The sequence below is a fragment of the Emiliania huxleyi genome, assembly GCF_000372725.1.
Source record: "Emiliania huxleyi CCMP1516 unplaced genomic scaffold EMIHUscaffold_64, whole genome shotgun sequence".
In the NCBI taxonomy this organism is placed as follows: Eukaryota; Haptophyta; order Isochrysidales; family Noelaerhabdaceae; genus Emiliania; species Emiliania huxleyi.
In genome coordinates, this window is record NW_005197198.1 from 140,690 (window position 1) to 165,562 (window position 24,873).

Genomic DNA, 24,873 nt, shown 5'->3' on the forward strand with positions numbered 1-24,873 from the left:
ATCACATTCAACACACACATATGGCAACACATGCCAGGTCTGCCGCCCGCCCCAGAACGCCATCCTCGCGGCGGCCAGCGCGGCGGGGGCGGCGAGCCGCGGAGGCGGCGCGGAGCCCCCGGGGCACGCAGCCGCCGCTCCGAGCCCCGCCGCTAACGCAGAGGGCGCGTCAAGCAGCGGGTCGCCGATGCCCGGCCGCCTGCCGGGGTCTCAGTCCAGGCCCCCGCCGCCCCAAGTCGCTAATTGCCCACTGAGTTGCAACTAGTTCAAGCTGCCTCTACGGCTAGGCCCGACCAGCTCCTTCATTCCATCGACCATTACGATTCATTACTCCAGTGGCTCATTGTGGCCTTAACTAGTTAACTAGGCCTCCGCCGCCGAGATATGGGGAGATATGTGGAGATCGCCTTAATTACTTACTAGGCCTCCGCCGCCGAGCAGCTGCAAGCGCGCCCGCGCCCCCGGCGCAAGTTCCTTCCTCTCGCTGCCCTCTCATCGCCTCGGGGCGCCGCGCGCCGCGTCGAGCACGCCCACCACGCGGCCCGCGGCCGGCAGCAAGAAGAAGCCGCGCGCGCGCGGCGCGTCGCTCGGCGGCCCGCTCGGCGGCCAGCCCGGCCTGGCGACTTTCTTCCGGCCCGCGGCGTGACGCATCTCTCTCGTCTGGCGGAGATCGGATCTCGCGAGATGGCGCGCACCCGAGTTGGACGCTCTCGCCGCGTGTGGCGGTGAGGCGCCTGGGGTCTCACATGTCGTCAAGAAGAACGGCGTGCGCTGATGGATCGGACAGTATTCACACACGACACGCACGCCCCGCGACGTCTGGAATGTAAAGTAATCTGCACCGCACGCGGCCTTTATTTTGATCTCTACTCTTGTCTCTGGTCTCTCGCTCTCTCTTGATCTCTTGAACTAGTTGAAGAGCGGTCTATTTTCTTCGGCAGCATGACACACACCCCTCACAAGGCTACAAACACAGCGTCGTGAGACAAAACTCACGTGTCACGACCGCCCGCTCGGTGTTGCTGCTTGCTCGCCGCGTCCGCCGGCTGGTCAAGGAACGGCAGCGCTTCTCCGGCGGGCAGCGGGACGTCGAACATGTTGAGTATCGCAGAGACGGCGGAGTAGCACCTGGCGGCGTGTCATGTCCGCCCTGAAAGCGGCACAGGGGGCCGTACGCCCCTCGCAGCGCGCGACTCATGACGCGCTGCAGCTGCGTGTGCGAGTGGTGGCGTCGTGTGACATCGCGATGCCTGGCGTGGCTCTGTCTCGGTGTGTGTGCCGTGCACCCCATCGTCATGCACAAGTCGGCCATTAATGAATGAATTAATTAATTAATCTCGGTGTGTGTGCCGTGCACCCCATCGTCATGCACAAGTCGGACATTAATTAATTAATTAATTATTAATTAATCTCGGTGTGTGTGCCGTGCACCCCATCGTCATGCACAAGTCGGCCATTAATTAATTAATTAATTAATTACTTATCGGTGTGTGTGCCGTGCACCCCATCGTCATGCACAAGTCGGCCATCCGCCGGTCGTCGCCTGGCGCGCCGGAGACGATGATTTATTGCTTAGCATCGATGGACTAATGTCTGTCGCTGAGGCGGGGCGCGTGGGCCGCACCCGGGCGAGGACCGCTGCCATGATGGGCTTCTCATGAGTTCATGGTTAGTAACGGGCGAGGCCCCCGCCGCCATGATGCTACTCGAGCTGCTCGGATGGCCGCCGCGCGCCTCCGAGCGCTACCTTGGCCGCCGCGTATGTGGGTGCCGAGACTCGCTTGGTGCGCATGAGCTCCAGCGCCAGCGAGTACACCGCCGCCTTTAACAATGCATGGGTTCATCAGTTAAGGAAGTGACAGCAAGCACGCCGCGGCCTCAATCAATTCATGCATTCATTGGGAGAGTGAGTTGTGACTCGCTTGCTGCACATGAGCTCCAGCGCCGCCTGGGCAGCCGAGCTGACCGTCAACGGGGCGTGGGGAGGGGGTCCGAGTGTCGGGATGAAGGGTGCCGCGCGATTCCGGGCCCGACGCTGTGCGTTTGCAATACAGGTCGTCTTGCTGCGGGTGTCTCTAGTCCGGCTGTGTGGCGCGGGCGAGCGGAGGCGGGCTGGGCAGCTGGCGTTGGGTCGCCTCGTCGGGCTTGAGCACACCGCGGAGCCGCTCAGCCGGCGCGCCCGCCTTGATGAGCGGGAAGGCGGCCTGCGCGCGGGCCCCACCCGGCAAACGGCGCCTCTCAGCGTGGCACTGAGAGGCGCGAGGAGGCGGGTGGCGCTCTCGCGAGGCGCGAGGGCGCGGCGGCGCGGGCGGGTTGGGGGGGCGGCGACCTCGGCGATGCCGGCCTTGCGAGCGAGCCGCTCGTGCGCGTACCACTCGAACTGCGCCCTCCAGTGCACGCCCACCACGAGGATCGCCACCTCGTACAGCCGCGGCTCGAGCGAGTTCTGGTGGCGCACGGCGCTGGCCAGGCGCTCGAGGTGCTTCCCGAGATGCGGAGAGGCCACCTCAGCATTCCACGGCCCACGCAGCCCGCCCTGCTCATCGAAGAGCGCCTCCTTGCCCACCACACCCGCGCGTGTCGACACGATGTCGTCGAAGAGCTCCTGCTGCGCCTCACTCAGATGCGGCGGCTGCAGCGGCGGGAGGCGCGCAGACGAAGTCGAGGCGAGGGCCATAGCTCGAAGGACGACGATGCGCCTGGTGTTGACAAGACTGCTCCGTCGGCGGGAGGCGGAGAAAACTCGCATGAGCGCCGCCGAACAGCTCGGAAAAAAGAAAACAAGTTGTGCGGGCACGGGACTCGCCGACCAGGGAGAGCCGGCCCGACCTCCCTGGGAGGGGTGGCGACGAGACACGATGCCGCCGCCCTCGCCCGGGGAGACCCCGGCCGGGCCGTCGACGCCCTCGGAGTCGGTGGAGCCGGGAGAGGCTGGCGAGGACGAGGGTGAGGGGGGTCCGGGGGGGAGCACAAACATAGGACGCCCATCCTTGCCCTCGTGCCGCCGAGTGCATATCCTATGCGAGAGAGATCCGGGATCCCCTGTGCCCTGTGCCCAGCCCTCTCCGCGCGGCGATGCGCCCTCCCCCCTCGCTTTTGCAAAATCCTGCAAAGGTGGGGATGTGACATGTGTCTGTCCTCGACCCAGCCCTAGCTTGGGATGTTCGTTTCATTTATTCATTTATTTAACTAAGTCACTAGAGATGCGGCGTCGCGGCGTCCGCGTACGAGGCGTTCCTCAGCAGCCAGTCGAACTGGTCGCGCGTGAGGTTCGTCTTCTCAACCGGGACGTGGTGGCCTCCGCGGTTGCAGCGCTCAAGCTCCGAGCTGTTGTACCAGCACGGGTCGTAGGCGGAGAGGCTCTCGAGGGCGGCGGTCGCATTGGCGTACACGCGACACGCGCAAACGCCGAAGAATGCGGCGACGGGCAGGCCGCCCGACACGTTTGCCGCCCCGAGCAACTTGCGGTAAATCGGCGCCTTGCCGGCCTCGCTGACGGCCATGTCGAACGGGTCGCGGAACTGCGAGATTGTTCACGGGCGCCAAGGCAGGGGCCGTGAGGCGGTGGCGGCGGTGCGGGGCGGGCGATTCAGGCATGTGCAGGCAGAGGCTTGCCGGCTTGATAAGCCAGGGGCAGAAGAGCGGCAGGTACTGTGGCCGTGCGAGGCCGCCGAGGTTGAGCACCTATACTCGAGACTCGCCACTTCAGGCGCCTCGTGACGCTCCCCGACGCGAGGCACCCCGCCGCGGATTGTCCACCGGCCGGCCCAGAAACTCTGGCAGCGAGCAGTTCTGCAGAGGCGGCGGCAGCCAGCCGTCTCGCGGCGCGGCGGTGTAGTTGCGCACAACCTCGTCCAGCTTCTTCCAGTTGATCACGATGCCTACTCTCAGGAGCGTCGCCGTATGGTTCACACCGCGTACCCGCTGAAAGCAAAGCAATCTCTGGGCGATGCCGGCGTCCGGGTCCATCCCGACTCGCGATGAGTGCTTCGCATTCACATACCGGGGCTGCGCCTGCAACGTCGCATACCAGCCCAAATCCTGCAGCGGCAGAGTTGTTGCGAAGGACATTGGTCCTCCTGCGACTGTAGTCGACTGTAGAACGCGCGTGACCAACCTCTCACAGACCAGCGGAGACAGCCGATACGACGTATAGTAGGGGGAGGGCTCCCAGGGCTTGGAGGTCTTTTCAGTTGCAACCATCGAGATCCACACACTAACACAGACGTCTGAAGAAAGGAAAGGAGGAGGGAACACCGTTTCACCTCGTGTGACATGTTGTATGGCCATCACACCCGAGAAGGTCACGGTCCCGAGAAGGTCGAAGAGAAGCGGCCACGCAACACACTACACACTCGCCTACTTGCGCCCACGCAGCAAGCACGGCCTCGAGATCCACAGACAGAGCCGCGCACGACGACGAGCTCACGCGCGCGGCCCATCAACGCGCTCGGGGATGGGGGCATCGGGAGCACGCCTTCCAGGAAGTTCGACCTGATAGACGCCTGCACCGCGTCTGCAACCTCCGCATCACTGGACGCCTGAGGATCATGGTCCCGTCGCCCCCCAGCCCTGCCCCCCGCCTGCCCCCCTCGCCCCCCTCGCCCAGCCCCCCTCGCCCCCCTCCCTGCCCCCCTATGCCCCCCGCCTGCCCCCCTCTGCCCCCCGCCTGCCCCCCTCTGCCCCCCTCTGCCCCCCGCCCTGCCCCCCTCGCCACACATCAAGAAAAAGAAAGAAAGAAAACGGACACGCCAAGGGAGGGATGGGGAGGACGGCACGCCGCCACCACACAGGGATTTTAAGGAGAGGGGTGTGGTGCACTAGCCGTCGCCCACCCTTGGGCGTCCGCCTCTTCCTATCTCTCTGGCACGCAGCCACGCGGAAAGACAAAGTGCGTTTGCGAGGTGGTCGATTTGGCGGAGCTGGCGAAGCGGGAGGGAGCCGACCTCAGCGGCCTCACACCGTCGACCATCTCGGCAGACGCGATCAAGGCCCTCATGCCCCGCGGTGACCCATCGACGGCGGGCCCATCGCGGGTCTCCAAGCGGGCGGCGGACAAGTCTCCGCCAGACCAGGCGCTTGCCGCTCCCTCTCGGCGACAGCCCCCGCTCCCTCTCGCCGCCCCGCTCCCGCCCGCCTGCCTGCCCCCTCCGCCGTCCGCCGCCCTCGGGTGTGCTCCCGCCGCCTGCCACCCGCCGCCTACCCACCGTACCTACCAACCCCTCTCTCCGCGCCGATCCGCAGCCGCGGCCGAAGCGCATCGAGCCCAAGACTTGGCCGTTCAACCTCGAAGACTTGTACCAGCTGCTGGAGCAGCCCTCGGGGGGTCGGCAGATGGATGCCCGGCCTGCCACCCCGCCCTGCCGGCCGACGTCTCGCCTCTGGCAGAGCGACCCTGGCCCGCCCCGCCCCCGGCGTGTTGCACCCCGCCCGGAGGGAGATGCGGGGTTTCAGCGGGAGATGGTGGCCGTGTTCCGCGAGAAGGCCGCCTCCGACGCAGCCCGAAAGCAACTCGAGCAGACCGTGTCCGAGAAGGCCGCCTCCGACGCAGCCCGCGAGCAACTCGAGCAGACCGTGTCGCGGATGGCGAAGGCGCTGGAGAGCTCGACTCAGCTCTGCGCCAAGCTGCAGCAGGCGGCGGCGGCGACGGCGAAGGGCAGCTCCAAGGCCCTTCAGAAAGTTGCGAACACGCTGCTGGCGCCGGCGGGCGGCAACCTCACGGTGCAGCAGGTGGCGTGGGCGGCGGCCCACTCCGCCGCCGTCCTGCAGCCCCACGACTCGTGAAGCGAGTCACACTCGCTCGAGCCGTATCTCCTTGTCTAGTTGTCTCCCTCCGCGCTCTCTGCGTTCGTCTCGATAGGGTTGTACTGTACATGCCTTTCTGCCGGCGCCCCCCTGCCCTGGGCCACGGCCGTTGTTTATGTGTTTGTTGTTTGCCGTTGAGGCCACGTACGTTGCAAAAGAAACAAGAGAGAAGGACCAGGGCGAACCCGGGCTGCCGCCGTCGTCGCTGCCAAAGGTTTTGGGCGGTGCCGGTAGTACCACAAAAGAAAACATGACCACAAAAGAAACATCGCGCGTGCACCACCTTGCAGGAATGGCTGCTCCTACTCGCGAGGAGATCGAGGCGCTGCTGCAGACAGTGAAGGAGCAGGAGATCATGCAAGGTCAGCTCGACACGCAGGAGGCGCTCGACGCCGGGTGGCGGGGCCGGAGGCGGCCCGGAGGGCGGCAGCGGCGGCGCGGCGGCAGCGGCGACGGGCGGGAGGGTGGGCCGGCGGCGGCGTTGGGCGAGGCGGCGGCGCGGGTGGCAGTGGCCGGGGCGGCGGTGCGGGTGGGCGGGAGGCGGCCGCCGACGGTGGCGGTGGCGGCCGGGCCATCGGCGGCGGGCGGCGCGGCGGGTGGGGCGGCAGCGGGGCACCAGGAGATGGTGCCGTGGGCAGCGCTGCGGGGAAGGGAGGAAGGGGCGGAGGGAGGGAGGAGGGGGGGGCGGCTCGCCTGCCGCCCTCGAGCCGCGACAGCCGGTGCCGTGGCCGGCCCGCCTTCGAACGTGAAGGGGGGACGGCCTCATGCCGCCTCACCGCGCGACGCGGCGGCCGGCCGCCACCTCAAAGGAGGCCTCTCGCGCTCAAAATACGTGCGAGGCACCTGCCGAAGGGGGTGGGGTGGTCGGGCGGTCTAGGGGAAGGCGTCTCCGGTGGGTGGGCGCCGCTCCTACAGCGCGCGGGGCGGGGAGGCCGACTGCGGCGGTGATACGGTCGCGCGCGCGGGGCGTGGAGGGCCAGGGAGGTGGAATCCGGGGCGGCGGAACCTTCCGATTTTTTGCGGCTTTAATTAGCCCGAGGCTGGCCGGAGAGGATTGACCGGTCCGATGTTTGTTTTTCCGTTGCTCCAGCCGGCCAGCCGTGCCTACGGCGAGAAAAGGAGCGTCCGACCCGGTCCGATCTCGCGCTCCAGCCGGAACGCCGAGCGCCTCGGACGCCAAGCGGAAACGGCGTTCCGAGGCGGGGCGCGGTGGCGATCACCGGTCGGCGCCTTCGCGGCCGGCCGGCCCGGTGGGTCGCCACGGCACATGCGCCGCGCGCCGTCGCCAGGCCCCGCCGCCGCCCCGCCAGAGCAGCGGCGAGATGGGAGGCGGTCGGCGGGTACCATCGGCTCTTGAGCGAGCTTTCAGCTCACTTTGACGACGCTAGGAAAATCAATTCGTGGAATCCAGTTCGAGATGCAGTGAGGCGGAGCCTACCCTGACACCACCAGCGAGCGCGTGTTTGACGGCCGCTCCATCGCACCTGGTGCCCACATACTCAGCACACGAATTCATCTTCGTCGGAGTCTAATAGAGCGTGTCGCGCCCCGCACGCCCGCGCGAAGGGTGGCCCACGGCGGGCGCGCTCACGCTTGGCCGGCGGCGGCGACCGTCGCGTTGTGCGCCGCCACGGCGGCGGTGACAGCCGCCTTTGCCGCGACACGGGCAGCAGCGCGGGCGGCGGCCTCGTCCGTCGGCGTCCTGGCCGCGGCCAGCGCGGCGTCGGCGGCCTCGAGCGCGGCGAGGGCACCCTTGGCCCCAGCCGCGGCCTTGCGCAGCGCTTGCGGCGCCGGGGGGCCCGCCGGGCCGGGGTGCGGCGCGGCCGCCGTGCAGCGCGTGCGTCACGGTTTGGATCTCGACCATGCGGGCAATGTTGTTGAAGTGCTCGGGCGAGTCGCCGCGCAGCCGCTCGGCCCCGACTCTCCACCGATGCTGTCACAGCAGGGCGCCGCAAGCGAGCGCCACGGCGGCCGTCATCGCCACGGAGCGCGGCGCCGCCATCTCGGGGTGGAGGGCGGGCTGGACGGCGGGGCCCGGGCGGAACGGGGGCGGGGCCGCTCAGGTCTTGCGGCGTGCCGCCATGATGCCGACGGCAACGCCGGCGAGAGCGCCCGCCGCCACGCCCAACCCGACAAGCCGGAATGTGGCGGCGGCGTCGGTGCCAGTCGCGGTCGGCCGGTCCGGCTTGGGCGCGCGCTCCATGACGAAGCGCCTGCCGCTGGGGAGGCGAGGCGCCGGCACGGCGGCGATCACGCGGAATTGCGCGATCCGCTGGTAGTACCGGCATGTGCGCTCCTCGCCGGTGTACAGCATCGATCTGCACCGCTCGATCTCGGGGAGGCCGAGCGCAGAAGTGACCATGAACTCGGCGAGACCTTGCCCCCGCAGCGCCTCCTCGACGACCACATCGGACAGGTAGGCAAAGGAGATACGGTCGGTGACCAGCCGCAAGAAGCCGACGAGATCGCCAGTCGGAGCGTAGAGTCCAAATGCCCACGCGTTCCGAGCGCGCGCGGCGCAATCCTCCAGAGACACACCCTGGCACCAGTACTGCGGCGCTAGCAGCGCGTGGATCTTCGCGAGGCTGGCATGGATCCTGCCAGGGCTGTCGTCCAGCTCGTAGCCCGCCGCGTTGCTCGCATGCACGACCATGGGCGTGGTTTGGCGTGGTCGGTCCGCAGCGCTGCGACAATTTCTTTTCTTTGCATGCTCTTGTCTTGTTTGTGCACCAGCACTTGGAGTGCAGTGTGGGTGCATAAGTTTCTTTTTCTCACAAGGGATCCCAAGGCGTCGGCGTCATGGGCGACATCGTGCGCGCCGGCTGGGTCACCAAGGAGTCGCGGCACTGGGGACGGTGGCGGCTGCGCTGGCTCGAGCTGGTGTACGAGGAGGGGACGAGCGTTCCAAACCTGTGCTCCTACAAGGCGGCGCGCATGCAGTGGCCGGAGGAGCCGCCCCGGCCGACTGAGCGGCTTCCTCTGGTGGGCGCGACGTGCTTCCCGTGCCCTGACGACGGCACCATGGCCGCCGGTCGGCCGCACGCCTTCGCCCTCAACCTCCGCGGGCGAGACTTTGTATTTGCGACCGAGACGGCCGACGAGGCGGTCGAGTGGGTGCGCTCGCTCTCGCTCGCCATCGCGGAGCTCGCTCTGCGCCTCGGCGGCGTCGAGCCGTCGAGCATGCTCGCGGGCGGCGTGCCTTCGCCATACGAGCCCTTCAACGCCGCTGCAACCGCCGCCGCCGCCGCCGCCGCCGGTCTAAACAGCCGCTCCGCCGAGTCGGCGTCGGCGTCGGCGTCGTCCGTCTCTTCCGGAGCGTCGTCGCGCTCCTCGCGTGGCGCGCTGCGCACTGCCTCGTGCGCAGAGTCGCTGCGCGGTTCGGCGCCGTCGCGCGTGACCGACGGCGGCGCACCCGAGGCGCCGCCCCGCGCGGACGCTGCCGCCGCCGCCACCGCTAGCGCTGGCGCTGGCGCTGGCGCTGGCGCTGGCGCTGGCGCTGGCGCTGATGGCGGTGGCGTTGGTGCGTCGGCTCCCATCGGCGCCGTCGCTCCCGGGTCAGCGGCAGAGGGCGCGATGGCGGCGGCGGCGGCGAGCGCCCGGCGGGCGGAGAGAGGCGCGGCGAGCGACCGCGCGCCCTCGCTGAACAGCGTCTCGCCCTCGCTGAACAGCGTCGACCAGATGGCGCGTCTGCTCAGCGAGGAGATGAGTGATTAGTAGTGAATTAATGGTTGATTAGTTAATTAATTAGGCGCGTCTGCTCAGCGAGGAGATGAGGGCGACCGAGCGTCTCTCAACCAGCCTCGGAAGCGGGCCGGGGCAGCGCAGCGATCGGAGCAGCAGCGGCGGCGGCATGAGAGGCGGCGGCGGCGGCGGCGGCGGCGGCGGCGGCGGCGGCGGCGGCGGGGGCGGGGGCGGCGGGGGCGGGGGCGGCGGGGGCGGGGGCGGGGGCGGGGGCGGGGAGGGTGGCGAGGCGGAAGGGCATCAGCTCGTCGCCGAGAATTCGGAGCTGAGGGGCTACATTGCGGCGCTGCACGGGTCCCTCGACGCGGTCGCGCTCGGGCAGGTGAACCGCGGCATCGAGGAGCTGCTGCAGCGGAAGGGCGAGCTGGAGGCGGAGCTCGAGGCGGCGAGAGAGGCGCGCGCCGTGGCTGCGGCGGCGTCTCCGCGGTTGGGCCCCTCTTCGCCGCGCGCCTCGCCGGGGGAGATCTCGATCTCGCCGGCGGAGATCTCGACCTCGCCGGGGGAGATCTCGATCTCGCCGGGGGAGATCTCGACCTCGCCGGCGGAGATCTCGACCTCGCCGGCGCCACTTGTGAGAGGGAAGACGCGTTCCACACGTGGGCATGCCGTTGAATAGGCGGCGGACAGGCGCTTCGGCGGGGGCGGCGAAGGGGCGGGCGGCGGCGACGGGGGCGGCGGCGACGGGGGCGGCGGCGACGGGGGCGGCGGAGGTGGAGGCGGAGGCGGAGGTGGAGGCGGAGGCGGAGGCGGAGGCGAGGCGGGTGGCGGAGGCGGAGGCGAGGCGGGCGGCGAGGGGGCCCGCCCCGCGCGGTCGAGCGCGGCGACGCGGATACAGGCGCGGCTGCGCAGGACGCGATCTCGGCTAGATCTCGGCCAGATTTTGGCCAGATCTCGGCGAGATCTCGGCTGGATCTCGGCCGGGTTTCGGCTGGGATCTCGGCCTGATCTCGGCTGGATTGCGGCTGGATCGCGGACGCAGGCGCAGCTGCGCGGGCAGCGCGCTCGCGAGCTAGCGGCTGCGGAGACGGAGGTGGCGGAGCTCGAGTGTGATTGCTGTGGGGTGTGAACGGCGTCTCTTCACAGCGGCGGCTGTGAACAGGTGGCGGAGCTCGAGCGTGGCTCCGCCGCCCTCGAGTTGCAGCTACACTTCCTCCGTGACCTGCTGCGCCGCGGCGAGATTTCTTTTTTTGAAGGGCCTAGGCGGGGTGTTCCTGTTTTAGGCGACCAAGCGCAGCAGATCGCTTGCCGCGTCACCGCTGACGGCCGCGAGAGTGACGACAGCGACCGCCAGTACGAGCCCTTCCGAGGCTCGATGGCGCGCCACTCCTCTCGGCTCTCCACCGGCTCGTCCACCGCGGACTTGCCGGCGGCGGAGGCGTCGACCTGACCGCTCACACGCGCCGCGCACACAGTCGCCAGAGTGGCGTGTCTTGCTTTGGTGGTGGGGCGGCCGGGCCGGGGCGTGTCGGTTGTCGAGGAGGCGGTGCGGAGCTGGAGGCGAGGCGCCGTAGAGAGAGCGGAGAGGTTGTGTTTCGGGCGTTCGTGCCGCGGGTGGCGGAGTGGGCTGATTGAGAAAACATGTGCCGCCACAGAGCGCCCCCCAGCGGCAGCGACTCGCACACCTCTCTGCGGGCAGGTCGGTCTTGCTCTTGGGACGGGGGGGGCACGCGATGTCGCGATCGCGATCGCGGATCGGCCCCCGATTCTCGATGGACGATGCACTCGATCTGGCAGAGAGCTCCTTGGTTCGCACATCGCAGGCGCGGGCGACACACACACGCTATATACTCCTCTATCGTCTATCGAGGCCGCCGACGCCCACACGCGCGACAGGCTGCTGCGCGGGCGACCCCCGACCCCCTGTGACGGCAAACCCCGCACAAAGTGACCCTTTGTAGGTGTGGTTCCGAACCAGGCTGGTTCCTGGTACCTGGTTGTTTCTTTTGAGAAACGTCGCCTATTTTTAATTTTTACCCATGCCCGTACGCGCGTCAGACGCGCGTATCTTAGCCAAGGTACGCGGCCACGCGCGTCAACAGAATAGCCACCTCCACGCGGGGGGGCGCGCATCGGGCTCATCGGGCGGCCCGATACGTGTCATTCCGGAGGCTGGTACTCGCCGACCGTCCCCGCATACGCCACCGCCGCCTCCACCGCCGTGTCGAAACTGCCGATGTAGACCTGCCGTTCGTTCACCCTGTGCTCCGCCTGGAAGCGGCCCCCTCGCTCGTACACGCCCTTGTACCCGGTGTTGTTGCTGGAGAGGTGCAGCTCCGTGCCGGCGCGTATCTTAGCCAAGACGGGCGCGGCTACACGTGAAGACGCGTGTAGCCGTAGGACTTGGTCATCGACGTGAGTGTCAGTGCATCCTTGCGGGCGAGACAGAGGCGGAGGACGGTGGTGGCGGGTGGGAAGGCGCGGTCAAATTGCCGAGGCGATGCCGTTGTTCTCTCTGTCGCCGATTCTGAAACCAGACCTGCGGAGGCAGCGCGTGCGGCGGGAGGTGAGAGACTGGGCACGCCGTGCTGCGTGCCCCCCCCCCCCCCTCCGCCGACGCAGAGACAGTCCGAGTGCGTGGCCCCGGCGGAGAGCGGCGGGGCAGGTGCGGCCGCCGCCTGGATCTGTCGCGCCGACACGTTGAGGTAGGCGGCGAGGCTCTTGCGCAAATGCGAGTCGGGACACGTTCGCATCGCGTAGACGGCCTCGAGCACGGCGCGCTGGTCGAGGGTCCTGCGGGGCACCACCGAGAAAGCGGTCAACTCAATGCGGGCCTCTGTGTCGCCCGTGCTTGGGCACGCGAGAGGCGGGCGAGGCGGGCGGCGACGCACAGCTGCAGCCGCCGCGTCGCCCCCTCGTCCTAGGTAAGGTAAGGTACGCTTCTCCACACACGCAAGGTGGTGGGGCAGGGGGGGGGGGGGGGGCGACCCTCGCGACTCCACTTTTGATGGCCTCGTCCATTCCGGCGCCTGATCCTCCCTCGCTCTGGCTGGAGCTCGAGGTTGACGGCATTGCCGACGGCATTGCCGACGGCATTGCCATTGCCGCAGGGAAGGCGGGAGGCAGCGTCGGCACGGCGTTGCCCTCCCGCGCGGGCTGCATCCCCGCGCGAGCAAGGCTTGTCTCCGGCCCGGCAGGCGGCGCGAGGGCCGTCGGGCCGCAGGACGACAAGGCCGAGGGCGGCAAGGCCGAGGGCGGGAAAGTCGAGGGCGGGAAGGTCGTGCCTGAGGAATGGTCCGAGAAGGGTCCGAGTCAGAAGGGTCCGAGAAGGGTCCGAGACAGGTCCGAGAAGGGTCCGAGGTAGGTCCGAGGGAGGCGCGGCGCCGCCTCCTCTCCTGTACTGTGTTCTGTGCTCACATCGATGCCGTGTGCATGTGTCCGGCTACCCTGCACACGAGCACACATCTCTCTGACGCGAGCCGTTTCACACACACGCCGCAAGATGGGCGGCACCGACTCGGACCGCCAGACAGCGCCAGATCTCGGCTGCATCTCGGAGCTGCATCTCGGAGCCGCGTCTCGCCTGGCCCAGTTGGCGGCGGCGGTTGCGGCGGCAGCGGCAGCAGCGGCAGCGGTGTGGGCGGCTTGCTGGCCGTGGTCGGCGCCGCGCCGGGCGGGCGCTGCAGAGGCGAGTCGCGTGGGGGCCAGCCGCTCCCTCCGCTGGCCGGGGGAAGGCCGCTCCAATGGCAGGCCGGCACCTGCCCCGCCGCCGGCATCATGCCCAGCATGCCCTCCGGCATGGGCGGCGGCATGTCTCGTGGCGCCGCCTCCTCCGCCTTATCTCCCGCCACCTCCACCCCCTCCTCCATCGCCTCGGGCGCAGAGGCCTCCCCCGCCCCCACCGTCTCCCCCTCCCCCCTCGGCCACGGCTCGCATGCCGTGGCCTCGCTCTCCACCCAAGCAGGGGCGCGCGGGGCGTGCGCGGGCGCCCCCACGGCGGTCGACGCGGCCGGAGCCGCAAAGCACGCTGGCGTCGGCGCAACCCCGGCCAACCCCGTGCCGCCGCTCGTGCTCGCCCAGACGCCCTGCTCGACGGGTATAGCGACCACCGGCGTCGGCGCGAGGAACTTCCAAGCGGAGCTATCGAACGACGTCTGCACGCCGACCGGATGCTGCCCGCCGGTGCCGGTGCCGGCCTGCCGCTGCGAGTTGAACATTTGCAGCCTGCTCTCCTCGATCTCCGCCGGGAGCGAAGAGAGGCTGCCCGCTGCCGCCTCGCGCAGGCCGCCGTGAAGCCCGCCGGGCACAGGAAATACACTCGGAACGGCGTGGAGGCCGCCGGGCACCCGAACGGCGCGGAGGGCAATGGGCGCAACGGGCGCCTGCTGCATCGCCTGCCGCCGCGCAGCGATTGAGACCGCCGCATCCAGCGGCGATGTGGGTACGCTAGGAGCCACGGGCTGCTCTTCCGCCGCCGCCGCCGCCGCCGTCGCCGCCTTTGCCGCCGCAGCCTCCGCCGCCGCCGACGACGCCGCCTGCACCTCGGCCGCCCACCCCGTCGCCTGCTCCGCCCAGCGGTCGCCCGCTGTTTGCGACTTGTGCAGTGCCTTGTGCACTGCCGCCTGGAGCCGCAGTGCCTGGAGCGGCGGAGGCGGCCGGCCCACTGCGGTGGCGGCGGTGGCTGCGGTGGCAGCGGTGGCTGCGGTGGCGGCAGTGGCGGCGGGAGTCCTTCCACATGTGTACTTCGACTCGAGCTTAGGGTCCCGAGCGCGTTTGTTCTGGACGGCAGAAGCGGGGGAGGGGGTGCGTTGAGGACGGGTATCTCCTTAACTCGGCGGCTTAGGGGGGGGGCGGGGGGAGGCGCCTGGAACCAGACTTGGATTTGGCGGGGCGAGACGGAAAAAGCGCTGGCCATGCGCTTGCGGTCCTCCAAGGAGGGGAAGGCGCTGACGAGGTAGGCCGCCTCGAGGATGGCGAGGTGAGAGGGCGGCACCTAGCGTAGGAAGTCGTAGCAGCGGTCAGTGAAGGGGTACGCGGGCGTGGCCGAGGCGGAGGGTGCGAGGCTGCTTGCCTGCCAGCGCTCCCCCTTGCGTGCCGCTGGCCGACGCGATGGGACCCGTGGGTTGAACGGCGCTCCTTTGCTCCCGCTCGCCTCCTGTTTGGGCAGGTCGAGGAGCAGGATGAGGGACGCGGCGGCGCCCTCGTCGCTATCGTCAGCCTGCAGCTCGGTGTCGCTACTGGAGTTCGCGTCGAGGGGCTCCGGCGGCTCCGGCTGCGTTCTGTCCTTCCGCTTTTGCTGGTACCAAGGCGTGGACATGGCGAGGAGATGCGGCTTTTGCTCCCCCTTCGTCTGACCAACTTGACTCCGAAACTGACCCCGATCCTTCGCCGAGCCGCCGTGAGTCGATTTCTTTTCATGGGTTTACATTCTTTTCCCGGAGGAGGAGGCTAGCAGTCCTTGCCCGGCGCTGCTTTTCCTCTTTTCCACGCCAACCCAAAAGGCGCGCGATATACACAAACAAGGAAATTGTCAAGTGAGTGAGAGTGAGTGCTGTGTGTATACTCACTCACTCACAGTGAGTGCACACGCACACAAACACAAAGGTCGCGCTCGAGCGGGGCGCATGCCAGTCGATTTCTTCGGCGACTACCATTACAACAAGGCCCACCACCGGCGGCCCCACGACGGCGTCCTCGCCGCCTGGGCGGACGCGATGCGCGCCCCGGCCAACGCGCCGGTCGTGCACGGCGACAAGGAGAAACCAGAGCTCACCCGGCAGTACAACGAGGGGTACAAGGTCGACCTCGCAGAACCCCACGCTGGGCCGCGATGACGTGAATGAAATCAAGCTCTGGACGCCCCTCCTCAAGACCTCCTCGCCGGGCGTTGGCAACGCCTCGAGTGGCGGCACGCCCGCCTCCGTTGGCCACTCCTACGCCTTTGGCAACACCGAAGAGAAGGCCCGCCGCCTAAACATGGGCTGCAAGGCGCGCGGGCAGCCCGGCCAACTCTTCTCCCACAAGACCGGCCACGGCTACGTCAAGGCGCATCGCGATTTCTACAGGATTTCTACCACGACGCGATCTTTGTCAAGCGCAACAACTTCAACCTGCTGCTCCACGAGACGTTCGGCGGCGGCTTCTCGCCCACCGCCGTTCTCAAGCTGCGCCGCCTCGCGCGCAAAGTCGCGCGCGGCAGCGTTGACCGCACGGCCTACTCGCCCAAGTACTCGCTCTCTTTTATGTCCCACCATGCAGAGCGCATCTCTCTCTCTGTTGTGCGAGGCGTGAACCGCGCCATTCGCTCTCACCTGGCAACCTTGTCTGCACGTCTCGCGCGCGCGTGAACAGGGCTCCAGGCCCCAAATGACGCGTGAGTGTTAGATTTGTTTGGTATTGCTAAAAATCTCTCTCTCGCACACACACCGACAAGTAATCTCTCTCTCACACACACCGCCGACACACACTCACACACGATGCACCTGCCCTTGTCAGAATCAAAGCCTCGCTCGAGATAGAGAGAGATTTTTGGCAATACCTCGTATCGTGCCCGCAATCCGATGCCAATCATCTGGCCCGCTGGCTGGGTGTGCTTCTTAGCCCCCCGGCCCTGGATGTGCGGTTTGATGACTTGCACTCCAAGTGCTCCAAGTGCAATACCAAACAAATCTAACACTGTCTCACACATCAGTCAGGGCGTCGAGAGATAGTGCCATGTATGTATCGAAGGTCCAGTCTCTCCTCACACCACAGAGCGCATTACAGAGAGCAATAGAGAGAGAGCGAGGCCGTGCGAGGGAGCGCGCCGGAAGAGGGGAGACGGGGTCTGCGCTCTCTTTCAACTCAGTATATACATGCATACAACAGCTTCGAGTTGATACCGCCTTAGTGAAAGTGACCGTGAGTGTGTGTCGGGGGAGGGGGAGGGGGGGGATTGTGATTTCATCTCCCACCACAACACCAAACACACACACAACCCTCTCTATAGGCCCAGCCACTCCCCGGCCGCGCGCAAACAAAACAGCACCGCTTCCACCGGGTGCGAGGCGCTGGTGCTTCTCTCTTCACCAATGCGGATGGATGCTCATCCTCCGCCGCAGGGCGGTCTTGAGCAGCGCTATCTGAAGCCTCGCATCCGTCTCGGAGCTTGCGAGATTGCCGGTCGTGGTGATGGCGCGGCAAAAGGCCCAGGCGCCTTTGGAGTGGTGGCTCTTGGCCTGCCGGCAGTGCCTGCACCGCCAGCCCAGCCGAGACTTTTCGAACTTCGTGCCGGCGCCCTCGGGCGACTTCTCACGCGCCACGCAGTTGAGCCTCCCGTGCGCGAGCACCTTAGGCGGCCGTCCCAGTGTCTAGTCCCAAACTATCCCAAAACGACGGCTGAAACGTTGAAGTGGCCCCCTTTCGTAGGACCGGCGCACGCGAAATATAGCCCACGCGCATGTCCGGACCCGCCCTCCCCCTCCCTGCACCCACCCACCCACCACCAACCATGCGTCCTGATTTGCCAGCAAGTCAACATACCTAAAACCAACGAAGCACGGAGGAAGGAGGACCCCAGCAGCACCGGCGTTGGCAGCTCAGCACAGGCGGCAGCGGCAGCAGCACAGGCGGCAGCGGCAGAAGGGTAGGCGGCGGCCGAGGCCGCGGGCTCGTGCCACTCGATCGTGCCACCACGAGCGGGCTATAATCGCCCAGCTGTGCTCCCCAGCGGACCCAGATCCCAGTGTGTGCGCGGCTCTGGCTGAGCTGCTCGCACAGCCCACAGACACAGTCCACAGAGAGGGTCTAGCTTCGGCCACGGCGGCGTCCTGTCGCGGGACGACGCCGGAGGCGGAGCTGCAAATGCTACATACAACAAAGAGTTTAGAGAATCTCTCGCAACTCTTGTGACATGTGTGAGCAAAGAAACAGCGATGGCGTTGTGAGCGCCCCATGGGGCGGCAACTGGGAGCACTTGGAGCACTTGTGGAGTGCAGTCATCTCAGAGTCATCTGACTCAGCTCCGCACTTGTGGAGTAGTGGAGTGCAGTTTGCTCGAGTGTGCACGTAGACGTTTGGTCCCCATAAATTCCAATCGTTTTCAATCGACCACGTCCATTAGTAGCGATCTCACATCCGCCGTGGCGACCTAAATACCGTCTCACCGCCGCCTCCCTCGGCGATGCTCCGCCCCTCCTGCTCCCACCACCGGCCTCCCATGAGGATGAGCGCCTGCAGCTCCTCGAGACGCCGCTCGAGCGCCTTCCGCGCCTGCACCTGTGAGGGCGGGCCAGGGCAGTGGTGCGAGACACATCACGACCGCGCTAGCGCTGGGCTGCGGCGAGGTGCAATCCCGCACCTCGCTCTCCACCAGCTGCTCGAGCGCCCCAATCTTCTCCTCCCGCACCTCCGCCGCTCGCTCCCTCGCCTCGTCCTCCTGCCTCTCGCTCTGGCTTTGGTGCACCAGCAGCGCGAGCCTACGTCCCACGGCGAGCCAATGCTAGCCGAGACGAGCCAATGCTAGCCGAGAACGGCCCGGCGTGTCCGCTCGCCCGACGCCGATCACAAACGACTGCCCGAGCAGCTCGCAGCCGCTCTCAATTGCCTCCCGCTCGGATAGGACAGGCGCCGCATCCACAGGCCGTCGCTCCGCCTTCGCCTCGTCGTCCGCCCAGAGCCGCTCCCGCCGCTCCCGCCGCCGCTCCTCCTTGTTGGCGTCGAGAGAGTTGTAGGCGCGGGCGAGTCTGGCGCACAGCGAGCGGAACCGCGGGCTGTTTGCGGCAGCCGCCTCGAGCCGGTTTGAGAGTGGCTCTGCGGCTCGTTCAACCACAAAGTAGGCCACCTTCACGAGCGGCAGCGACATGCTTGGCTGTTCACGTTGTCTGTGTGGCTCTCGCAGCAGGACGTCGCAGAGGGGCGGCCGGAGGGGCGGCTGGAGGAGCCGCCGCGGGATCAGCGCGTTTTCTTTTTTAAGTAATTTTGTTGCTTAGCTACCAGAGCTCCCAGTCCCGTGCCTAGTGTGAATTAGCTTTCCACGGAGCTAAGTGCCTCGCCGTCCTCGCGGGAGTCGCTTAGGCGGCTTCCGTGGTGTATCTGCGTTGATAGTGCCAGTAAATAAATAAATAAAACGGGCACGCCAAACGAGGGGTGGGAGAAGGACAGGGTCCCCACCTGCCGAGCAGGATCTTGTAAGGACGATCAGGGACACAGGGGAAGGGGAGCGGGGAGCGCATCGCGACACGGAGGGGGGCTGGGCAGGGTTCACCCACACGACAGGGTCCCAGGGATTCCTCTCTCGTATAGGACAGGTTGCACCCGGCGGCACGGGGGCAGGCGCGGGCCTCCTACTGGTTGCGCTCTCCTAGTTCTCCTAGGTAGGTAGGTAGTTCTCCTGCTCCTGACAAGGGACCGCGCGCGAGCCTGCACTTTCAGAGAAATCGAGGCGCACAGCTGAAGGAATGGCGCTTTTCCTGCTATCGCCCGTGTGCTCCGCGCTGAGCGATTCGGGCGTGCGGCTTCCGTCGTCGTCGTTAAAGGGAAAGGTCATGCCGACTGGCTCGCAAGTGTGGCCCGCCATCGGAGGCACCGCCGGCTTCCACCGCGGAGCGGGCCGGCTCGGAAAGAAACGCGCTCGGCTGGTCCCCGCGGCCTCCGACTCGATGTTCCTCGACGAGGCTGCGGCGCTGAAAGCACTCGACTTTCCGCTCAGCGAGGCTGAGCTCATCTCGGCGGCAAAGGCCTTTCTCTTCTATGGCCAGGGCACCGAGAAGCCGGAGCTTCTCGCGCCCGAGTATGTCTTCATGGGGCCGTACGTTGGAGGCGCGGACGGGCTCCCTCGCGACGAGTACTTGAAGGCAGTCGGCGGCTTCGACCTCAAGGCGGCGGCCCTGCCCAGCATTGTCAAGCGCACACTGCCAGCATGTCCGTGAGAGACTGGCACTCCCTAAGGCCGCCTTCCCCGACCTGAACCCGCGCTTCCACCACTTCCGGGCCGACCCCCTCGACGCGGGCAGAGTCTGGTTCACGAGCCAGGCGAGCGGCACCGACGGCGCTGTGAGGCCGACAACGCACTCACAGCTGCACGCACAAACCAGTTGGAGCAAGACCTCACCGTGCAAGCCTGTCTCTGCGCCACTCCCGTACGCGATCCGGTGCGACCCGATATTGCAATGGCCGACAGGCCAGCGGCACCGACAGCGGCAGCGGCTTCCTCGGCGGCAAGCCGACCGGCAAGGCGTTCAGCACTCCGCCGCAGGCATGCCCGGAGCTAGCGCCCGAGGCCCACACGAGACGACCGCCCGCGATTCGCCCGAGATGGACGCGGGGCCACCCTCTCGCCCGCGGCCTTCTTCTTCCATGTGTGCTGCGTTTCCGTTCCGGCAGGCTTGCTCGCTCAAGTTTGACGCCAGTGGACTCGCCATCAAGCGCATCCTCACGGCGCCGCGGCTGCAGCCGTGAACAGAGACGCTGCTCACGCCGCATGCCGCGCACAGGTACCACCAGAGGACGGGCCCCCTTGCCCCACCACTTTGTGTGTGGAGAAGCTCGCCGTGCCTTACCTTGCACAGGTACACCATCGGCCACGTGATGGAGCGATCGCTCGGCAACACCGGCGGGCTCGGCGGCGTCGTTGGCCGCACCCGCTCTGTCTTCTCTGTTGACAAGCCACTCGGTTGGTTAGGCGGCCTCGGCGGCATCTTCGGCCCCGCCTACGCGATCGGCAGGCCGTTGCCGTTCCCTGAGGCGCGTCCGTGGAGGCCGTCGAAGCGCTACCGGCTGCTGCAGGCCGCCAGCCAGCTCGCCACTTCAATCTCGGCCGATCTCGGCTAACACCTGTAAACCCTGCCTGCAGGCTGTTGGGCAGTTCGTGACCTTCCTTAACGAACGCAAGAAGTGAAGAGGTCGCGCCGAAGACTCTGCCGTGCATGTGGACGTGGTCTGAGCTTGGCGCCGTGAGAATGATCTCTGTCGCGTGGTGAGAAAAAACTCGGACCCACGAAGACAAGGAGCGCGCGCCAATGGCCGCCTCCGTGACACTCCCACCTCCTGGGCCGGCGCGGGAGTTTTACTGCCGAGTTTCTCCCGGCCGGCCGCCTCCTGACACGCCCACTGACCGAGCCCATCGAAAAAAATTCGGCGCGCCGCACTGCTCTGACCCCTGCTCGCCCCTGCTCGCCCCTGCTCGCCACTGTCGCCTCGGTTGCCGAGGCTGCCGCGCACCCGCGCGCTACGCGACTACGAACTGCACCAGCTGGGCTCGAACCAACGACCAAAACGTCCCCGACCCGAACGCTGCACCAACTAGGCCACACCGCAGGCTCGATATGCAATACGCACAAAACTGGCCGCTCATAAAGCACTACTCATTTGCCGAGGCCACGCGGCGCCCCTCCACAGCCAGCCTACCCTCCTATCGCGCCACTCGAAGCCCCGCGGCCGCCTCTCGCCTACCGCGCTGCCCTCGCCTGCCACCGCACCGCCCGCGCTCCAGCCTAACCAGCTCTGCATCTCGCAACACACACTTGACAGGGACAGACCAGGCGCAGGAAAAGGGAGCGGGGCCCGAATCCAAGGGACCACCCCGTCGGGCGGAGGAGCTGTGAACTCAGGTCCAGCAGGAAGGCTGCTGGCTCCTGACTCATCCCCCAAATCCCCCACACCTTGGCGGCCTGAAACCTTACCATTCCGACACCTCACACACACCCCTCCCCTAGGGCTAAGCAGTGCGCGAGCCCACCCGACTTCAGGCGAGACGTTGACCACTCCTTCGGAACAGTTCTGTCAGTGGCTGCACTAGACGCCCACAGAGGCGCGCGGCGCGGGCAGATGACTAGGGGAGAAAAAGCGGAGAACCTAGCTCGCTGGGAGATGTGCGCAACCTAAAGACGGGAATAGGGGAGAAGTGTCAGTGTGAGGGGAGGGCGTAGGCTGGCGTTTTTGCCTTTGAAAACTGAACAGTTTTTTTTTTCTGTCGCGTGGTGAGAGCGAGCAAAGCGGGCGCGCAAAACAGCGCTATGACCTCGCTGTTGGAGCACTTGGAGCACTTGGAGCTGTTCTTTTTGTTTTTTCAAAATTGCCAAAAGCGAAAGGAGGGGGTCCTGCAGTGGCCACGATATGGGTGGACGCAGGACGGGCGATGACGGTCACACAGGAGCGACACACAGAACCACAAGACAAGACACTCAGCCAACGGGGCGGCTGCCACACATCCTGAGCGAACTTCCCTAGTCACCCGCGGCCGGACTCCATCCGGCACGCGTCGCTGGGCGCTCAAACGGTTGTGGTTCCCACATGGCAACTTCGGTCAATTTTCCTTTTCGAAAGCGGGTCGCCATTGCTGCTGGATCGGCTCAGCCGATGTCCCGTCCTCCCTCGCGCGCGCGCACAGTGCCGACAGGTCGATCGTGCGCGCCATCTGCTCCTTTGACAGGCCCGACTGCTTGACGCCGCGCGTGTCCTTCTGCCGCGAGGCCATCCCCTTGACGACCTTCTCGATGATCTCCTGCTGCCACTGCGGCGCCTTCTGGTAGCCCTGCGGCGCCAGCTTCTTGAGCACCACCGACCAGTGGTCCTCCGAAGACGGCTCCCGCCGCTCGCGCCGCGCGCCGCCCGCGCCGCCCTCGTCGCCGCCGTCGCCGCCCTTGCCGCCGAATCCGGTCATAAAGGTCGACATGGCGGGAAAAGCTGCGCCGGCCGCTGCTGCTGCGCTCGCCTCTCTTGCTGCGCTCGCGGTCTAGCACGCGGTGCGCTGCTGCGCGGCAGGGAGGCGGGCGGGCGGCGTAAGCAGCTCAGCGATGCGAGAGGGGCAGCAGGGTGCCTCGGTCGGAGTCTGCGCGCAGACGCAGCAGGCGAGACGCGGCAAGCACGGCCTGGCGTGCAGGCAGCAGAGCGGTGCACGGCCACGCGCGCGACGCTGCACCCACGGCGCAGCACACTAGTGGCTGTCATGTTCGGTGCGATTGTGGACGACATGGGACGTTAATCAAAAAAAAATCCGCAGAATGGACGCACGCAAGCTGCGCATGAGTGCGCGCCGTCAGGCTGGTCCTTCATTTGCCTGGTCACTACTGGTCACATGCCCCGGTCCTACTCTAGTACCCCGTATAAAAAAGCCTTTGATAATCAACCGACACAACGGACTGCGCTAGAGGGCCGGGCGCAAACTTGTTGGACCTGGACCTGGACCTGGACCTGGGTCGGCGAGTTTTGGTGGTTCGAAAAGCGGAGCGCGCAGTCCGTTGTGGCTCGAAACGCGATGCCTCCGCCGGGAGACACGGACGGCGCCGGCGGGAGCGAAGAGGCCGGCGATGCGCCGCACGCGGTCGTCGCCCTGCCTGCGAGACACGATCGGGAGCTTGTCTGCGCGCGCCGCTTGGACTTGCTCCACCAGCCGATCGTCCTTCCACCTGGAGACGGCGGGGAGCAGGGACTCGCAGGCGCCGGCCTGCCTCGGTGTGAGCACACGGTGTGAGGCCAGGACAGCTGTTGGTGAGATTGGTGCAGTCATCTAGGCCCTCTCACGTCTCCTCCGACAGGTACAGCAGCAAGTGCGTCGCCGGCGGCTGGACCTGCCCACCCTCCTCGGGCCCCTCGCTGGCCTCTGCTCTGAAGTCTGCGCTGGCCTCCGTGCTGGCCTCCGTGCTGCCCCCCTGCGCGCCTGAGATCCCCTCTGCCCTCCAGCGCGCGTACGCCGGCCTCGCGCGGTGACGACGGTGATGCCGCCGATCGTCTCGCAGAGCTCGTCGGCGAGCTCGCGTGCGCCGACGTTTGCGGACGAGACCCACAGCGCGACCTACTCTCGGACCGTCTCGGGGTGAGATCGAGGCCCACAGCGCGACTACGCGTGCACATGATGTGCACAGAGAGTCGCAATGACTCCCGGCACTTGATGTCCTCAAATGTCCACAGAGAGTATACTGGTTGTGCTCAGGTTGTGCTAAATCAACAGGGTGCAACTGAGAGGCTGCAACTAAGGGATGAAACAGCTTTGCAACTGCTGCCCAAGTTTTGTTGATGGGCTGCAACTGCATCCTGCCACCTTGGACACCTCGACACCTCAGACGGTCGCCTCTTGACAACACTCGACACCCTCTCGACACGCTCGACACGCTCGACACGCTCGACACGCTCGACACCCTCGACCCACTCCTCGACACCCCTCGACACTGGCAAGCGTGGCACCAGCCTCGACAGGCCTCGACAGGCCTCGACAGGCCTCGACAGGCCTCGACAGGCCTCGACAGGCCTCGACAGGCCTCGACAGGCCTCGACACCTCTACCCCTCGACAGCAGCTCGACACCCTCGACACCGGGCCTCGACACCTCGACACCAGGGCTCAGCACGCACGAGCGACACACAGCAGACACAAACAAGCTCACAAGACACACAGCCAGCGGGCTGCCACACACCCTGAGTGGGCGTACACATCACTCAGGGCCACGTCCCCCCTGTCGCCCCCCCCAGCACTCCAAGGTGCCAAAGGACAAACAACAGCACAACAACACAGACAGGCGACAGGGCGAACTTGTGAGGCTAGAGCAGGCTTGCTCCGCCTCTAGCAATCTCGTCGCCGGCCGCAAGGCATGGACGAGACCGTGTGTGGGGTCTTGTGAGGTGTCTATGGACACGCCCTTTAGCCCTAACTCGCACTCATGGGTGACGACAGTTCATTGGATGAGTTGGTTGCGAGCAGAGGCGCGTGTGCTGAATCTAGATCGCACGTCGTGGCACTATGACGAAAGTAGACGTGCGGCCGCAGCGCGCCCGCCGTAGGCTCGACGGAGCGCGCGTGTCAGCTAGAAGTTTGCCAGTAGAGCGATCCTGGTCTTTCCGAAGACGAGCCCCGCGCCACGGGTGCCAGCCGTGCCTTCGCGGGACTCGCCCTTCGAGCCGCGTCCCGTCGGCACTGTCCCTGAGTGCGTCCCGCCTTGACGGCACACACTCGGCGAGGACAGTCCGGCTGACGGGAACGTGCCGCGCGCCGGCGACGATTGCGGCGGGGTGGTTTTGTGTACGAAGCGCCGCTTCGACGAAGCGAGGTTGGCAGGCGCCCCTCGCAAGCAAGACTCGCAAGTGGCAAGACATGCCACACGCCCCTCGCAAGCGAGGTTAGTAGGCGCCCCTCGCGAGAATCGCGAGACATGCCACACCCCCCTCGTACCTATACTCCACGAGCGGGCGATGTACGAAAACTTGAGCTTCCTTTTACCGCGGTAACCATTACGCGCCGCTTTTTGATCACCGATCACCCCCTGAATGAGTAGTCCTGAGAGAACTCGTCGAGTCCACCCGTCCGGGTCAGACTCGTCGGCCTCTACGCTACCGGAGATGCGCCGTCGCATCGTCGGCCTTGCTGTCGGCCTCTACGCGGCCGACCCCGCCTCGGCGATTGATTTACTCCCGCCACCGAC

General features: G+C 66.8%; 8 protein-coding genes across 8 annotated transcripts; 3 read left to right on the forward strand and 5 right to left on the reverse strand.

Annotated features, from left to right (window-relative positions):
- Window positions 1–910: 910 nt before the first annotated feature.
- Window positions 911–2,756, reverse strand: EMIHUDRAFT_437731 (carboxymuconolactone decarboxylase). Its single transcript, XM_005763231.1, has 5 exons — window positions 2,330–2,756; window positions 2,136–2,204; window positions 1,735–1,822; window positions 1,504–1,543; window positions 911–1,128 (listed from the first exon to the last, which is right to left on the reverse strand). Exons 1-5 carry the CDS (start codon window positions 2,747–2,749, stop codon window positions 993–995), a joined length of 753 nt encoding a protein of 250 aa, XP_005763288.1. The 5' UTR covers window positions 2,750–2,756; the 3' UTR covers window positions 911–992.
- Window positions 2,757–4,767: 2,011 nt separating this feature from the next.
- EMIHUDRAFT_437733 (hypothetical protein) lies at window positions 4,768–5,958 on the forward strand. The gene is made up of 2 exons (XM_005763232.1): window positions 4,768–5,075; window positions 5,245–5,958. The coding sequence occupies exons 1-2, from the start codon at window positions 4,998–5,000 to the stop codon at window positions 5,782–5,784; spliced, it is 618 nt and encodes a 205-aa protein (XP_005763289.1). The 5' UTR covers window positions 4,768–4,997; the 3' UTR covers window positions 5,785–5,958.
- A 2,173-nt stretch (window positions 5,959–8,131) lies between these two features.
- EMIHUDRAFT_58724 (hypothetical protein) lies at window positions 8,132–8,380 on the reverse strand (the record flags this gene model as incomplete). Its single annotated transcript, XM_005763233.1, has 1 exon — window positions 8,132–8,380. A coding segment is annotated over one exon (249 nt), but the record flags the coding sequence as incomplete, so codon positions are not given.
- Window positions 8,381–8,604: 224 nt separating this feature from the next.
- Window positions 8,605–10,933, forward strand: EMIHUDRAFT_215105 (hypothetical protein; the record flags this gene model as incomplete). The annotated part of the gene is made up of 4 exons (XM_005763234.1): window positions 8,605–9,000; window positions 9,803–10,117; window positions 10,544–10,601; window positions 10,767–10,933. 4 exons carry the CDS (start codon window positions 8,605–8,607, stop codon window positions 10,931–10,933), a joined length of 936 nt encoding a protein of 311 aa, XP_005763291.1.
- Window positions 10,934–11,905: 972 nt separating this feature from the next.
- EMIHUDRAFT_311656 (hypothetical protein) lies at window positions 11,906–12,504 on the reverse strand (the record flags this gene model as incomplete). Its single annotated transcript, XM_005763235.1, has 4 exons — window positions 11,906–12,022; window positions 12,183–12,276; window positions 12,375–12,403; window positions 12,472–12,504. The coding sequence occupies 4 exons, from the start codon at window positions 12,502–12,504 to the stop codon at window positions 11,906–11,908; spliced, it is 273 nt and encodes a 90-aa protein (XP_005763292.1).
- A 1,284-nt stretch (window positions 12,505–13,788) lies between these two features.
- Window positions 13,789–14,801, reverse strand: EMIHUDRAFT_452547 (hypothetical protein; the record flags this gene model as incomplete). Its single annotated transcript, XM_005763236.1, has 4 exons — window positions 13,789–14,261; window positions 14,348–14,476; window positions 14,555–14,749; window positions 14,772–14,801. Coding segments are annotated over 4 exons (826 nt in total), but the record flags the coding sequence as incomplete, so codon positions are not given.
- A 1,746-nt stretch (window positions 14,802–16,547) lies between these two features.
- On the reverse strand, window positions 16,548–18,325 carry EMIHUDRAFT_104959 (hypothetical protein; the record flags this gene model as incomplete). The annotated part of the gene is made up of 4 exons (XM_005763237.1): window positions 16,548–16,811; window positions 17,620–17,739; window positions 17,822–17,939; window positions 18,036–18,325. 4 exons carry the CDS (start codon window positions 18,323–18,325, stop codon window positions 16,548–16,550), a joined length of 792 nt encoding a protein of 263 aa, XP_005763294.1.
- A 595-nt stretch (window positions 18,326–18,920) lies between these two features.
- Window positions 18,921–20,292, forward strand: EMIHUDRAFT_452548 (hypothetical protein; the record flags this gene model as incomplete). The annotated part of the gene is made up of 5 exons (XM_005763238.1): window positions 18,921–19,361; window positions 19,411–19,515; window positions 19,643–19,717; window positions 19,846–19,886; window positions 20,031–20,292. 5 exons carry the CDS (start codon window positions 18,921–18,923, stop codon window positions 20,290–20,292), a joined length of 924 nt encoding a protein of 307 aa, XP_005763295.1.
- Between the last annotated feature and the right edge of the window lie 4,581 nt (window positions 20,293–24,873).